Source organism: Trachinotus anak, unplaced genomic scaffold, assembly GCF_046630095.1.
Source record: "Trachinotus anak isolate AG129_WGS33_773 ecotype Australia unplaced genomic scaffold, CSIRO_AGI_Tana_v1 ptg000019l, whole genome shotgun sequence".
Taxonomy (NCBI): domain Eukaryota; kingdom Metazoa; phylum Chordata; class Actinopteri; order Carangiformes; family Carangidae; genus Trachinotus; species Trachinotus anak.
In genome coordinates, this window is record NW_027273870.1 from 28,185,159 (window position 1) to 28,201,754 (window position 16,596).

The 16,596-nt window shown below is 42.8% G+C and overlaps 1 protein-coding gene across 3 annotated transcripts; it reads left to right on the top strand.

Moving 5' to 3' along the window:
• The first annotated feature begins 3,066 nt into the window (after positions 1–3,066).
• LOC139636160 (B-cell receptor CD22-like) lies at positions 3,067–16,263 on the top strand. Of its 3 annotated transcripts, none has more exons than XM_071503946.1 (9): positions 3,067–4,428; positions 4,507–4,588; positions 12,694–13,047; positions 13,172–13,381; positions 13,576–13,836; positions 14,196–14,277; positions 14,373–14,433; positions 15,095–15,321; positions 15,430–16,263. In XM_071503946.1, exons 1-9 carry the CDS (start codon positions 4,291–4,293, stop codon positions 15,497–15,499), a joined length of 1,485 nt encoding a protein of 494 aa, XP_071360047.1. In that variant the 5' UTR covers positions 3,067–4,290; the 3' UTR covers positions 15,500–16,263. The 3 variants fall into 3 exon arrangements, with proteins under 3 accessions (XP_071360047.1, XP_071360049.1, XP_071360048.1); XM_071503947.1 differs by lacking the exons at positions 3,067–4,428; positions 4,507–4,588 and adding exons at positions 10,227–11,571; positions 11,650–11,728; XM_071503948.1 differs by having other exon boundaries at positions 4,313–4,588.
• Positions 16,264–16,596: the final 333 nt, after the last annotated feature.

The window sequence follows — 16,596 nt, forward strand, 5'->3', positions numbered from 1 at the left end:
ATCTATTGGACTGAGATCTGGTGACTGTGGAGGCCGTTTGAGTTCAGTGAACTCACTGTCATGTCCAAGAAACCAGTTTGAGATGGTTTGATCTTTGTGACATTTTGTGTTATCCTGCTGGAAGCAACCATCAGAAGATGGTACACTGTGGTCATAAAGGGATGGACATGGTCAGCAACAATACTCAGGTGGGCTGTGGCGTTTAAACGATGCTCAGTTGGTGCTAAGGGCCCAAAGTGTGTCAAGGAAATATTCCCCACACCATTACATCACCGGCACCAGCCTGAACCGTTGATACAAGGCAGGATGGATCCATGCTTTCATGTTGTTGACACCAAATTCTGACCCTACCATCCAAATGTTGCAGCAGAAATTGAGACTCATCAGACCAGGCAAAGTTTTTCCAATTTTCTATTGTCCAGTTTTTTTGAGCCCTTGTGAACTGTCGCCTCAGTTTCCTGTTCTTAGCTGACAGGAGTGGTTTTCTGCTGCTGTATCTCATCTGCTTCAAGGTTTGACCTGTTGTGCACTCAGAGATGCTCTTCTGCAAACCTTGGTTGTACCAAGTGGTTATTTGAGTTACTGTTGCCCACAGAACTGCCGCTCACTGGATATTTTCTGTTTTTTGGACCATTCTCTGTAAACCGTCGAGATGGTTGTGCAGGAAAATCCCAGTAGATCAGCAGTTTCTGAAAACAACAACCATGCCACCTTCATAGTCACTTAAATCACCTTTCTACCCCATTCTGATGCTGGGTTTGAACTTCAGCAGGTCGTCTTGACCGTGTCTATATGCCTAAATGCATTGAGTTGCTACCATGTGATTGGCTGATTAGATACTTGTGTTAACAAGCAGTTGAACAGCTGAGTGTGTGGGTTGCGCCAGTTAAAGATTTGCCAAATCTTCTCTGCCAATGCCAAACAGGAGCCTCAGTAGCATGTGGAAGAACCATACACAGCCACAACAGCCTGGCACCTCCTTCTCATGCTGGTCACCAGCCTGGTCACACACTGCTGTGGGATGGCATCCCATTCTTCAACCTGCATTTGTTGCAAGTCAGCCAACGTGGTTGTGTTGGTCACTCTGGCACGAACAGCACGCCCAAGCTGATCCAACAAGTGTTCAATGGGGTTGAAGTCAGGACTGCTGGCAGGCCATTCCATCCTCTCCACTCCCAAATTCTGGAGGTAGTCTCTGATAAACCCTGCTTTGCGGGGGTGAGCGTTGTCATCTTGGAGGATAGAGTTTGGTCCCAGACTGTGGAGATATGGGATTGCCACTGGTTGCAGAATTTCATCTCAATATCTCTCTGCATTGAGATTGCCTCCAATGATGACAAGCCTGGTTTTTCCAGTGAGGGAGATGCCGCCCCACACTGCCTCCACCAAAAGATGTCTCCACACTTTGACCCTACAATCCAAGCGCCGTAGGCAGAATCGGGACTCATCGCTGAACATAACGTTCCTCCACATGTTCAGGTTCCAGTGCACGTGTTGCAGACACCAGCGCAAATGGGCCTGACGGTGAAGGGCAGTCATGGCAGGCCTCCTGGCAGCCCTATATGACCGGAAATTGGCTGCGTGCAGTCTGTTCCGGATTGTCTGGGCAGAGAGCTGTCAGGCATATCGTCCTGTAAACCTTGACTGCAAATCTGTAGAAGACTGCCTACGGTTCCTAAGTGCTGACAAGATGAGGAAACGGTCTTCTTGGGGTGTCGTCTCCTGCTTAAAATCCTCCACCATCATCCCTGTCCCCAAAAAACCAAGGCCCACAGGTCTAAATGACTACAGACCCATTGCCCTGACCTCTGTGGTCATGAAATCATTTGAGCGCCTTGTCCTGTCCCATCTCAAATCCATCACTGACCCACTCCTGGACCCCCTGCAGTTCGCCTACAGAGCCAACAGGTCTGTAGATGACGCCGTCAACATGGCTCTCCACTTCATCCTCCAGCACCTGGACTCCTCAGGGACCTATGCCAGGATCCTGTTTGTGGACTTCAGCTCTGCCTTCAACACCATCATCCCGGCTCTGCTGCAGGACAAGCTCTCCCAGCTGAGCGTGCCTGACTCCACCTGCAGGTGGATCACCGACTTCCTGTCTGACAGGAGGCAGCACGTGAAGCTAGGAAAGCACGTGTCTGACTCCCAGACCATCAGCACTGGATCCCCGCAAGGCTGCGTTCTTTCTCCTCTGCTCTTCTCCCTGTACACCAACACCTGCACCTCCAGCCATCAGTCTGTCAAGCTCCTGAAGTTTGCAGACGACACCACTCTCATTGGACTCATCTCTGATGGCGATGAGTCTGCCTACAGGTGGGAGACTGAGCGTCTGGTGACCTGGTGCAGGCAGAACAACCTAGAGCTAAACGCTCTGAAGACAGTGGAAATGATAGTGGACTTCAGGAAGAGCCCAGCCCCACCCACCCCCATCTCCCTGTGTGACTCCCCCGTGGCTACCGTGGAGCATTTTCGCTTCTTGGGAACCACCATCACACAGGATCTCAAATGGGAGCTAAACATCAGCTCCCTCATCAAAAAAGCTCAGCAGAGGATGTATTTCCTGAGGCAATTGAAGAAGTTCAACCTGCCAAGGACTATGATGGTGAACTTCTACACCTCCATCATTGAGTCCATCCTCACCTCCTCCATCACCATCTGGTACGCTGCTGCCACGGAGAGGGACAATAACAGACTGCAGCGTATCATCCACTCTGCTGAGAAGGTGATTGGCTGCAATCTTCCGTCCCTCCAGGACCTGTACGCCTCAAGGACTCTGAGGCGTGCAGGGAAGATTGTAGCTGACTCCTCCCACCCTGGACACAAACTCTTTGAGACACTCCCCTCTGGCAGGAGGCTGCGGTCCTTCAGGACCAAAACCTCTCGCCACAAAAATAGCTTCTTCCCATCTGCTATTAGCCTCATCAACAAGGCTAGAGAGCCCCACTGTTGCTGATCAATTGCACTAATCACCAGAAAAAATTCCTTGTATGTGAAAACATACTTGGCAATAAAACTGATTCTGATTCTGATTCTGATTCTTGGGATGCCCAATTCGCGGCCTGTCTCTGACATCCCCTGTTAGATGGAACTTGGCCTTCACTTTGCAGATGGTACTAGAGCTCACTCCAAATAATGCTGCAACTTGGTTTTGCAGAACACCAGCTTGATGTTGCCCTATTGCACGGGCCCTATCCAGATCAGTCAAACGTGGCATGCCGATTCTTGGAGCAGACACCAACTGACCACTGTAGCAGGGCCCATGCTCACAGGTGCTGACAATCAGGTGCCAATCAGACACCCCTAATGTCAGCACCTGGGGGTACCAGAAGCTCAAAACAAGAGTCAATAGCAACAAGGAAAAAAAGCAGTTTGGCATTGGCAGAGAAGATTTGGCAAATATTTCATGGGCATAACCCATGAAATATTCAGCTCATCTGCTCATCCCACAAATGCATGTTCTTTACAAATGTGGCTCAGTTTAAAAGGGAAATGAACAGGCTTTCCAACGGTATAAGATTTACAACAAAGAAATAATCTACCACACACAAATTTCCTTACTTTTTGTGCTTAGTTTATATATTGTGTTAGCAAATTATTATACGTTACTGTCATGTCATTTCTTCTTATTACTTCTTGGCTAAAAATAGCTGACATTAGTGTTAGCTATATGGCCATTAGCCATTAGCCCACTAGCTAGTGAGTGACAAACACATCAAATGGGATCCACGGCTTGTTACATGTCATCTTGAAAATCCTTGACATGAAATGGTTTCATAATCAGTTCTCTAAATTGCAAAAATTTGGAGAAGTTCCTCCAAGCGTTGCGGAGGTATTAGGTTCACAAGGCCAAAACCACATTTTGTGAAGTCACCGTGACGTTGGCCTTTGACCCTTGAACACCAAAGTCTAATCAGTGCGTCCTTGAGTTCAAGTGGACATTTTTGCAAAGTATGAAGGGATTTCCTTGAGGAGATCCTGAGATGTCATTACTGGCGTTACTGAGATACTGTGTCCATCACAATCAAATGGGGTCCACAGTTTGTTACAAATCAATTCAAGGGTCCTCAGCATGAAAAGGTTTGACAGTCAATCGTCTGTAAGTATCAGTGATCAACTGTCAACACAAAATCCTGACACAAGATTTTTCTTTCACCTACAGAAACTTTTCATTCATTGTTTTCACAGAATTTTAGGAATATTATTCTGTCAAAACCTTTTTTTTCTCCACCTGCTCTGAAGTTCTCTCTTGCCTCTCAGGACTTCCGCAGTAGTTTGTTCGATGACGACATGACTGTAAGTCAGACTTGTACTGACTTCATGAATATTAAGAGTGTGAAGAGGAAGGAAGTCCGTCCTCTTTTCACAGATTCACTTCTTTCCCTTGCTTGTTGCACTACGCACAGAGGAACATCTCATTTCTCCAACGTAAGAATAGTTTTTTGATTATATTGATATTTCTTTCATACTTCGTTCACCAGCTGATGTGTTTTAATGTCTCTGAAGTCTCACAGAGAGATGAGAGGAGCAGCTATGAGTTTAACAGCAGCATCAGGTGGATTTGTCGTCCTTCTTCTCACTGTCACAGGTACTGTATATCTGCACTAAACTTACTCAGAACAAGCTAAAACAGCTTTAAAAAATCAATACATTTGTCAGTCATCGCTTTTATAGGTTTAATCTTTGCTATGATCCCATATGTTGAAAATGAATTAAACACATTTTACTCTTTGTTGCACATCTGTACTGCACAGTAAGGGTAGTAAGGGCAGTGATGTTTTAATTAACTGTATAAAAGGAGCTGTAAGTGGTTCATCTGAAGGATTCTCTAACTTCAGGGTTTATCTGCAAATGTCTGTACATTCTGTTTGTGAGAACAAGATAACATCTACCTAGGGCTCAAAATAAGGAACCAAATGTTGACGGTTCATTTTGTTACTGGTTGATGTCAGTGTGATGTTTCCACTCCCTGTATAGTTAACAGTGACCTGTCCTTCATTTCCTACCATCACATGATGCAATCAAGTGTGAATACAAACATACCTGCCTACACACTAAACAACAACCTGACAAAACAAGGACATTTCACACATCCTAATAATAACTATTAGTTCCTCTAACACTGTTGATTAAAGCTGCATTAAGATTCACAGGTCTGATGGTTTTCTGTTTGGACTTCTCCATGTCTGTGTTCACTGCAGTTTAATACAGGAAAAACATCAAGACGTCAGAAACATTATTAACATCATGAGTTTCAAAGTGAATAAAAAGGAAGATCCCACAAGAGACAAACATTACTTTTCCTCAGTAACATCTTTATAACAATATATAACAATATCACAAACATCTGTGTCTTAAACTTGCAGTGAGAAGTGTTGGAGACAAGTAGTTTTGGAAATGTATTTGAGTCATGTAGCAGATTTCCATGTTGAAGATCAAGCATCAAATTTCACTCTGTTGTCATGAATCTGATTGTGGTTTCTGCTGTGCTCTGTGTTACAGTGATACAGGGTCAGATTGGCTGGAGAGTGACTTACACCCACAATCACATCTGTGGCTTGAAAGGATCAACAGTGAAAATGAACTGCATCTACAGATACCCATACATGAGAAATGATCATGTTACTACAGTTGAGGAAACATTCTGGTTTACTAAATGTATTGATAATGCAGCTGTGGATCTGAAAAATGACCAAGACTACACAGGTCGTGTGGAGTATCACTGTGATAAGAACTTCTGCTCTCTGAGAATCAGAGACCTGAGACAGAGCGACTCAGCTGAGTACAAGTTCAGATTCTTAACAAACCAAGGTGGGAAATATATTGGTGAACCTGGAGTCACTTTGTCTGTCACAGGTAACGTTTTCACAGGAATATTTATCAGTTTGGTTCCAGTCATTGACGACTGAGAATCTCTGTGTGTCACTGTGATTGTTCTTCTCTAGTTTAGTTCATGTCTGTTCTTTCGTCACATGTCCAGACCTCCAGGTGCTGGTGGAAAGATCATCAGCCCAGACAGTGCTCAAGTGTCTCAGTACTCCTTATTTATCTGATCATCGTCCATATGTCTGGTACAAGGATGGACAGAAAATGAAGGAGGAAACATTTTCCATCAGACTCTCTGTTAATGATGACAGCAGCTATTCCTGTGCTCTTACAGGATGTGAGGATCACCGCTCCCCTCCAGTGTGTGAGTTTACTCCACAGTGTCACTAATACAGTGTCAAACTGACACTACACAGTTTACCAGTAACTTTTGTTTAAACTACTGACTCCTTGATATTCACTTCCACTTTGAAAAGTCACCCTTGATTTAAAGTTATAATGAGAATAATAACATATTTTCATATTGACGTTAATGTATTCTCATATTCTCTCCTCCAGATCCTCCAAAGCTTCTCTCTGTGTCAGTGAGTCCCTCTGGTGAGATAGTGGAGGGCAGTTCAGTCAATCTGACCTGTAGCAGTGATGCTAACCCAGCAGCTAAATACACCTGGTACAAGGAGAATGAAGACTCACCAAAAGCTTCAGGACAGATCTTCACCATCACCAACATCACAACTGAACACAGTGGGAATTATTACTGTGAAGCTCAGAACACAAGAGGACGTCATAATTCCACCTTAAATCTGACTGTTGTTACAGGTGAGTTCTGAACATTCATCTACACTCACCTGTTTACTGCACCAGAGCTCATCAACATATAAAAAACATGAACTGATGCAAAGAAAATCTCATCATACTGCACATTGACGACATTGACTGACAGCATCACCTGGAGAACTGATCTATCAGTCTAATCTTACTGATAATGCCCTCTGTCTGTTGGTCTCACTTTCTAGGGAAATCAACAATAATTATGAACATCATCAGATTGACTCTGATTGTCCTGATGCCGATTCCACTGCTCGTCTTGAATCTGTGGACGAGGTAAAACAATAAAAGTCCATCAGTTCAGTCACTGCTCTTTGATGTTCTTCTTCAAACTTCCTGTAGCTTTTGGTTTTATGAATTTCATCATGTTAAACTTTGTATTTGTTCTTGGTTTGAATCCAGGAAGAAGAAAACTCTGAGTTTAAACACTGAACTAAATGAAGCTGTAGAGATGATGGAGGTGAGAGACAGAGAGGCTCTGCAACACTTACAAGACTCACTCTGTATCACAGTCGTCATAACTGAAGATGTGGAGTCAATTTACACTGAAAATACAACTTTCTGATCAGCAGTCATGTATCTGTCCATATCACATTTAAGCAAATAATTCAGCTTTAGACATGATTAGAAACACGTTTGATGAAATGTCATTGAGTGCAGGTTTCATGACTGAGGTCCAGTGAGACTCATTGTGTCCCCTCTCTCCATCAGGTAGACTCTGGTCCTGATTATGAGAGCACCACCACTGCAGCACAGACACAAGACACAGAGGAGCAGGAAGACCTGGTGTGAAGTTACAGTCAGGTTAGAGCCTCTTGTTTAATGAAGAATGGATCAATAACAGGTCGACATGAGATTTATAATCACAACTGTAACTTTACGCAGCTTTTATGATCTTTTTTAGATGCTGTTGAAGCAAAGGTGGGACTCACCTGATGGAAACAGGAACTAGTACAACATTGATTTCAGCTTTCAAGATTTTTTTTTTCTGTTCATTTTTCATCATCTTCTTATTTTATTTCCCAGCTGTGAAAATTTTAAATCTGTTCTTTTGCTCTGATTATTTTTCTCAGTGTTGTCACTGTGTGGATGAAATGTGCCACAGTGCAGTGGTTTATTATGACTGAGGATGTTACTGACATGAAGATGCAAAGACAAATTTCATTGAAGAGGAGCTTATCTTACATCTGAGCTGTAAATCTCTGGGGTCATTCATCCATGGCTTGTAGTTCACTAGATGCGAAGCCTTTTCAGAGTAAAAGCCCATTATTGATAGCTTGTGCAACAGCTTCACTCTCCTTTGAATAGTTTGCCTTTGTAATATGTCAAAGATGTTGGTCACCAACGTGAACCGATGACACGTCCTGAACGTAAGCTCTGTAAACATCTCTAGAAAGAGTCCTGGTTGTTCTGTTTAAGAGTCATGGACCACTGTGCTCTTGGAAAACTTCAGTGATCAATTCATTTTTTCCTTTTTTAATAAATTTGCAAAAAATAAAAATCATGTTTTGCTTTGTCATTATGGGGTATTGAGTGTCGAGATGAAATTATGTCAGTGAAAATTTGAGACTATAAAATATGAAATTCGGAAACTGAAAATGTGCAGGAACCTTGTAAATTGTACAGGAGCTGAGAAAGGTCATACTCAGGCTTTTTTTATCCTGTTATCTCAAGATAACAAAGCTAATGATGTAACGATGACGAGATATTATCTGGAGAAAACTTTTTTTGTTGTTTCACATCTTAATATTTTCTCCATGGCTAACCAACAGCTACGACCAAGATTAATTTGACTGTACAGCTAACGTTAGTTTGCTTTAACGTAGTCATGGTAACAGGGACACTTCACCTCTTATGAGTTTGATGTTTTGAGATTAAAACAAAAAACCTGAGTGGGACGTTTGGAGACTTTCTGTGGTAATAGGATAATTTTAATGGGACAGGCCTGACACCAGTCACCAGCTTCTCCTCCCCCACTTCAGCAGGGGCCCTGGCACCTCCACAACTAGCCACATCAGAACCCCCTCCTCCCCTACCAAAGGAACGTCTCTCTCTATCCTGGAGAGAGATGTCAACAGGCTTTTTAAGAAGCAGAACCCCCACAAAGCAGCCGGTCCTGACTCTGTCTCTCCATCATCCCTGAAGCACTGTGCTGATCAGCTGTCTCCGGTGTTCACGGACATCTTCAACACCTCACTGGAGACCTGCCACGTGCCAGCCTGCTTCAAATCCTCCACCATCCTCCCTGTCCCCAAAAAACCAAGGCCCACAGGTCTAAATGACTACAGACCCGTTGCCCTGACCTCTGTGGTCATGAAATCATTTGAGCGCCTTGTCCTGTCCCATCTCAAATCCATCACTGACCCACTCCTGGACCCCCTGCAGTTCGCCTACAGAGCCAACAGGTCTGTAGACGACGCCGTCAACATGGCTCTCCACTTCATCCTCCAGCACCTGGACTCCTCAGGGACCTATGCCAGGATCCTGTTTGTGGACTTCAGCTCTGCCTTCAACACCATCATCCCGGCTCTGCTGCAGGACAAGCTCTCCCAGCTGAGCGTGCCTGACTCCACCTGCAGGTGGATCACCGACTTCCTGTCTGACAGGAGGCAGCACGTGAAGCTAGGAAAGCACGTGTCTGACTCCCAGACCATCAGCACTTGATCCCCGCAAGGCTGCGTTCTTTCTCCTCTGCTCTTCTCCCTGTACACCAACACCTGCACCTCCAGCCATCAGTCTGTCAAGCTCCTGACGTTTGCAGACGACACCACTCTCATTGGACTCATCTCTGATGGCGATGAGTCTGCCTACAGGTGGGAGACTGAGCGTCTGGTGACCTGGTGCAGGCAGAACAACCTAGAGCTTAACCCTCTGAAGACAGTGGAGATGATAGTGGACCTCAGGAAAAACCCAGCCCCACCCACCCCCATCACCCTGTGCGACTCCCCCGTGGCCACCGTGGAGCATTTCCGCTTCTTGGGAACCACCATCACACAGGATCTCAAATGGGAGCTAAACATCAGCTCCCTCATCAAGAAAGCTCAGCAGAGGATGTATTTCCTGAGGCAGTTGAAGAAGTTCAACCTGCCAAGGACTATGATGGTGAACTTCTACACCTCCATCATTGAGTCCATCCTCACCTCCTCCATCACCATCTGGTACGCTGCTGCCACGGAGAGGGACAATAACAGACTGCAGTGTATCATCCACTCTGCGGAGAAGGTGATTGGCTGCAATCTTCCATCCCTCCAGGACCTGTACACCTCAAGGACTTTGAGGCGTGCAGGGAAGATTGTAGCTGACTCCTCCCACCCTGGACACAAACTCTTTGTGTCACTCCCCTCTGGCAGGAGGCTGCGGTCCTTCAGGACCAAAACCTCTCGCCACAAAAATAGCTTCTTCCCATCTGCTATCAGCCTCATCAACAAGGCTAGAGAGCCACACTGTCACTGATCCCCCTGATCCTCAATTGCACCAGCACAAATTCCTTGTATGTGGAAACATACTTGGTAATAAAACTGATTCTGATTCTGATTTTATACATTTAATGATAGCTATACACAATAAGCACTTAGATACATTTTGATTTTGATATTTAAATGAATATGGTTATTATTCATATTCATAATGTAGAACTGAATGCCGTTTATTGAATATTACAATTACAGTGAAGTTCTTATTCTCAGTTAGTCCTTTAATTTGAACTATTGGCTAGAAATGTGTTAATCTGCACTAATCTGCAGTTAGCTCTTCGCTATGCTGATGTTAGCTGTTAGCCTACATGCTAATGAATGACAAATACAGTAAATAGGGTTCACGGCTTGTTACATATCAGTTTGAGGATCCTTGACATGAAAAGGTTTGACCAATAGTTAGTTGTATGTGGTTCAACTGTGTTATGACCCTCTTAAGAAAATATCCAGGGGAACACAGGGAGCAACATAAAGATTACAAGTTTAACAAGTTCAGTCTGACAAACTACAACAGCTAAGAACATAGCAAGTCTGGCAGGGGTTGGTGTTTATTGTCAGAGTAACACAGGTAACAAGATGCAACAAAAACATCACAGAATTAAGGGAAGCAAGAGAAACGTTGGGGTCTCCAAGGCCAAAATAATAAAAACAAAACCACACTTCCACACTCTCTAGAAAATAAAAGTCAGGTAAGCGACACAGTCAAACAAAAAGACAAACTCTAACCTCCCTGACTGTCCACAAAACATGAGAAAATGAGTTAAAAGGAAAACGCAGAGAACCCCTACAAAGGTTCCCCTCCATCAGCACGTTGGCTCGCCCAGCAGAAACACTTTAAACACAGTCATTTAGTCATTTGAACAAAGCCCACCCACAAGGTCCAAACATTAACCACAGCAACAACACAACAGATTCATGGACGGCTTGGTGGCCAAAAGGGAGGGGAGGAGCAGCAGTTCTGGGAGGCTGAGATAGATGTCCACTGATGAGGAGGAAGTGACAAACAGCTGACTGATCTGGCACAAGCTCCAGGTGAGATGGTTCAGGTGCCCAACGAGGGAAAGAGGAGGGGGCGGGGCAAACCTGCAATACACTTGGAGAACAGCACACACTCACACACATGGAGACATCAGTGGACATAACAAACTGTCAACACAAAATCCCGACACAAGATTTTTTTCTCACCTGTAAAAACTTTTCTCTCACCAAGAATTAATGAATTTTACAAAGATTATTCTGTCTGCCACCTGCTCTGAAGTTCTCTCTTTCCTCTCAGGACTTCCGCAGTAGTTTGTTCGATGACGACATGACTGTTAGTCAGACTGGTACTGACTTCATGAATATTAAGAGTGTGAAGAGGAAGGAAGTCTGTCCTCTTTTCACAACTTCACTTCTGTCCTCTGTTTGTTGCGCTACGCACAGAGGAACATCTCATTTCTCCAACGTAAGAATAGTTTTTTGATTATATTGATATTTCTTTCATACTTCGTTCACCAGCTGATGTGTTTTAATGTCTCTGAAGTCTCACAGAGAGATGAGAGGAGCAGCTATGAGTTTAACAGCAGTATCAGGTGGATTTGTCGTCCTTCTCACTGTCACAGGTACTGTATATCTGCACTAAACTTACTCAGAACAAGCTAAAACAGCTTTAAAAAATCAATACATTTGTCAATCATTGCTTTTGTAGGTTTAATCTTTGCTATGATCCCATATGTTGAAAATGAATTAAACACATTTTGCTCTTTGTTGCACATCTGTGTAGCTAATGTTCACACATGCATCAGTATCTTTTTAGCTCAACATTTACTGGTGAGTATTACTGCACAGTGAGGGTAGTGATGTTGTAATTAACTGTCTAAAAGGAGCTGTAAGTGGTTCATCTGAAGGATTCACTAACTTCAGAGTTTATCTGCAAATGTCTGTACATTCTGTTTGTGAGAACACGATAACATCTACCTAGGGCTCAAAATAAGGAACCAAATGTTGACGGTTCATTTTGTCACTGGTTGATGTCAGTGTGATGTTTCCACTCCCTGTATAGTTAACAGTGACCTGCCCTTCATTTCCTACCATCACATGATGCAATCAAGTGTGAATACAAACATACCTGCCTACACACTAAACAACAACCTGACAAAACAAGGACATTTCACACATCCTAATAATAACTATTAGTTCCTCTAACACTGTTGATTAAAGCTGCATTAAGATTCACAGGTCTGATGGTTTTCTGTTTGGACTTCTCCATGTCTGTGTTCACTGCAGTTTAATACAGGAAAAACATCAAGACGTCAGAAACATTATTAACATCATGAGTTTCAAAGTGAATAAAAAGGAAGATCCCACAGGAGACAAACATTACTTTTCCTCAGTAACATCTTTATAACAATATATAACAATATCACAAACATCTGTGTCTTAAACTTGCAGTGAGAAGTGTTGGAGACAAGTAGTTTTGGAAATGTATTTGAGTCATGTAGCAGGTTTCCATGTTGAAGAACAAGCATCAAATTTCACTCTGTTGTCATGAATCTGATTGTGGTTTCTGCTGTGCTCTGTGTTACAGTGATACAGGGTCAGAGTGACTGGGGAGTGACTTACACCCACAATCACATCTGTGGCTTGAAAGGATCAACAGTGGAAATGAACTGCAGCTACAGATACCCATACATGATAAATGACCATGTTACTACAGTTGAGGAAACATTCTGGTTTACTAAATGGATTAATAATGCAGCTGTGGATCTGAACAATGACCCAGACTACACAGGTCGTGTGGAGTATCACTATAAAGAGAACTTCTGCTCTCTGAGAATCAGAGACCTGAGACAGAGCGACTCAGCTGAGTACAAGTTCAGATTCATAACAAACCAAGGTGGGAAATATTTGGGTTCACCTGGAGTCACTTTGTCTGTCACAGGTAACGTTTTCACAGGAATATTTATCAGTTTGGTTCCAGTCATTGACGACTGAGAATCTCTGTGTGTCACTGTGATTGTTCTTCTCTAGTTTAGTTCATGTCTGTTCTTTCGTCACATGTCCAGACCTCCAGGTGCTGGTGAAAAGATCATCAGCCCAGACAGAGCTCAAGTGTCTCAGTACTCCTTATTTATCTGATCATCGTCCATATGTCTGGTACAAGGATGGACAGAAAATGAAGGAGGAAACATTTTCACTCAGAGTCTCTCTTAATGATGACAGCAGCTATTCCTGTGCTCTTAAAGGATGTGAGGATCACCCCTCCCCTCCAGTGTGTGAGTTTACTCCACAGTGTCACTAATACAGGGTCAAACTGACACTACACAGTTTACCAGTAATGTTTGTATAAACTACTGACTCCTTAATATTCACTTCCACTTTGAAAAGTCACCCTTGATTTAAAGTTCAAATGAGAATAATGACACATTTTTATATTGATGTTAACTTATTCTCATATTCTCTCCTCCAGATCCTCCAAAGCTTCTCTCTGTGTCAGTGAGTCCCTCTGGTGAGATAGTGGAGGGCAGTTCAGTCAATCTGACCTGTAGCAGTGATGCTAACCCAGCAGCTAATTACACCTGGTACAAGGAGAATGAAGACTCACCAAAAGCTTCAGGACAGATCTTCACCATCACTGAGCTCAGACCTGGACACAGTGGGAATTATTACTGTGAAGCCCAGAACACAAGAGGACGTCGTAACTCCACCTTAAATCTGACTGTTGTTACAGGTGAGTTCTGAACATTCATCTACACTCACCTGTTTACTACAACCTTTATTTTGCATCCCATCACAATTACAGGCGGTGGCAGACGTCCAACCTCACCTCAACCAAAGTGAAACACTTATACATCCTATTTAGATCCTTGAACACATCCCTAAGCTTTTACAGATGGATGACAAAAATGTAACTGAATAAATAAGAGCAGAAACAGCAAAAGCAGGTTTTCATGCAGGGCACAAGGACTCATTGAAAGGTTTAATGATTTATCCACAACTAACCCTTTTTAGAGCTGTGTATTAAGCTTAATCTTGATCAAACATCCTGTAATTCTCACCAATATTCAGTATTTCCTTCTGATTATCCAGCTGCATGGAAATCAGCAGCTGCTGGAACAATCACTGCTGTTCTCCTGGCTCTCATCGTCCTTGCTGTCTTCCTGTGGATTAGGTGAGCAAGTCTGTGTCACCATGACTGTGTTCACTAAATCATCTGTTCCCTAAATGCATCAGTTCATTGGTTTGATTGTGTTTCCTCCTATCTAGAAGAGATAAGTGCTTCACACAGCAGTGTGAGCGTGGAGAGAGACCTGACAACAGAGCACAGGTGAGAGAGGAAGAGTTCAGGTGTTTCAGTGCAGAAGGAAACATGAATGTCAGACTGTACTGGTCCTGTTGAAACTCATCTGAAAAGTGCTTTATTTCTCACTACAGTCTACTTTATTCATGGTCACCCTCTCAGTGCGTGTGTTATTTTACAAACAATAGTTTTTGACCCAAATCACAAACAAAAAGCTGGATGATCAATGCTGCACCAAGTATTCTAATCAGAATGTATAAAACATAAATTGGTCGTTCAGACTCAGCTGAACAAAATCTAAAATATAGAGTTATGTGGTGGCTCAGGCTTCACCAGTGAAACTGATGAACGTTAAAGGACCCCGTCGAAACACGTGTTGTGATTTTCTAAACAAAGGAAAATGAAGCAATCTGTGAATATTATCGACCTCTGCTGGTGACCAGTAGGAACTGCAGCAGAAAGCTTCAGGATCACAGTTGTTTGGTTCAGCAAAGTAGTTTTACATCCACAACAATAAGAATCAAATATTGTGCCCAGAAACTCTCAGTTCCTGGTGAAGTAGGGAGTAGAATAAGAATTGAAGAACAAACTCCCCTGATCCCGTCCAGCTAGTATTTAACTGTACGGTCATTGTGTGCAACATGGCAATAAAAGTCCAGTAACGCTTGAGTTGTGATTGTCCCGTCAGCTGAACGTGGGTCCAGTGTACGACACCCCATCAGCTGCAGCACAGAGACAAGCAGCAGAGCAGCAGGATGACCTTCAGTACGCCACCATCAGCTTCTCTCACAACCACACAGATGCTGTCTACTCCGACGTCAGAGTTCGTCCTCAGAGAGAAACTGAGGCGGACGAGGAGGAGGACAGAGTGGAATACACTGCTGTCAGACTCAACGATGGCAGCAGTGCAGAGAGGTGAGCAGCTCCTCTCACGTGAACATTTAGATTGCTGAACATATTATAGTAAAACTACACATTAGGTTAAAAACTGTCGGAGTGAATGGTTTATTCTTCCCTCCACAGAACAAGACGTCAAGAAGATGGGGAGGATTCATTAGCAGTGTACAGCACAGTCAACAAAACCTCAACATGAGTCTGTGCTCTGTTATTTATTTTTGGACTTTACAGCATCAAGAGAACCAGAAAACATATAAATATAAAAATCTTAACAACAGTATTATATGTAGGGTGTATAAAGACTTGTTTGCTCATTGTTTCTTAAAGAGTCGGTTTCTTGTCGCTTACCCCTCCTTTTATCAAACCATGCAGATAGTTTTGATTGGATTTTTCCACCTGCACAGATAAACAAGTTTACCTTTGTTTTTGTAATTTGGTGAACTGAACTTTTAATGCATTGCTTTGCTCAAAAAAATTGCATTTGTGTTAAGATGTCAAATATTACCTTAAATCTACAGAGAAGTCTGGAAAAGTCTGTCATAGTATGGAATTGCAAAATGTAAAATGTATAGGAACCCTGTATATAGGACTAAAAGTTCATGTTCTCTTCTATGTGGTTTTTAATTTCCCCTGCACTCTAAAAACCAGGCACATATATTGTATCTTTGCAAGTTATTGTACATTACTAGCATTTCTTTCGCTTGGTTGAAAATATATATTTGATTAATCGCTGATCTGCCATTAGTGTCAGGAATAGTAATAGCTAGTGAGAGATAAACATTGTTCATGGCTAACCACAGTCACATAAGTCATTATAGATAAACTTCCCCAATCTCAGCCTGAGGAAGAATCACAGCGGCCATGCTCAGGCAATTATTGTGCACAAAACAGGTGACATTCCTCATTTTCTTATAAATAGTGTTTTATTTGTTTGATGGTGACCTGCAATAAATTCAGTCGAATGGCGTTTTTTGTCAGCATGTGACTTTTTTTGTGGAAATTTTTCATGTGAAATTTATGTCATTTCAACAGAACTTGGTTTTTTCCAATCACAGTATTTCTATTTTGAGTATTTATTTCTACATCATATTAACAGAGAACACATGTTATACAACATAAAATGACCAGATTGCTGACTGCTTGTGTTTATGTTTATTAAACACACAAAAATGATGTGCTACAAGTCAGTTGTTGAACTGAATTGCATCATACAAAGAGGTTCAGCCTGCCCTGCGTGATTCGAATGGGACTGACAAAATAATAGGAACACCTGTCAACATAACATCGTGCAGT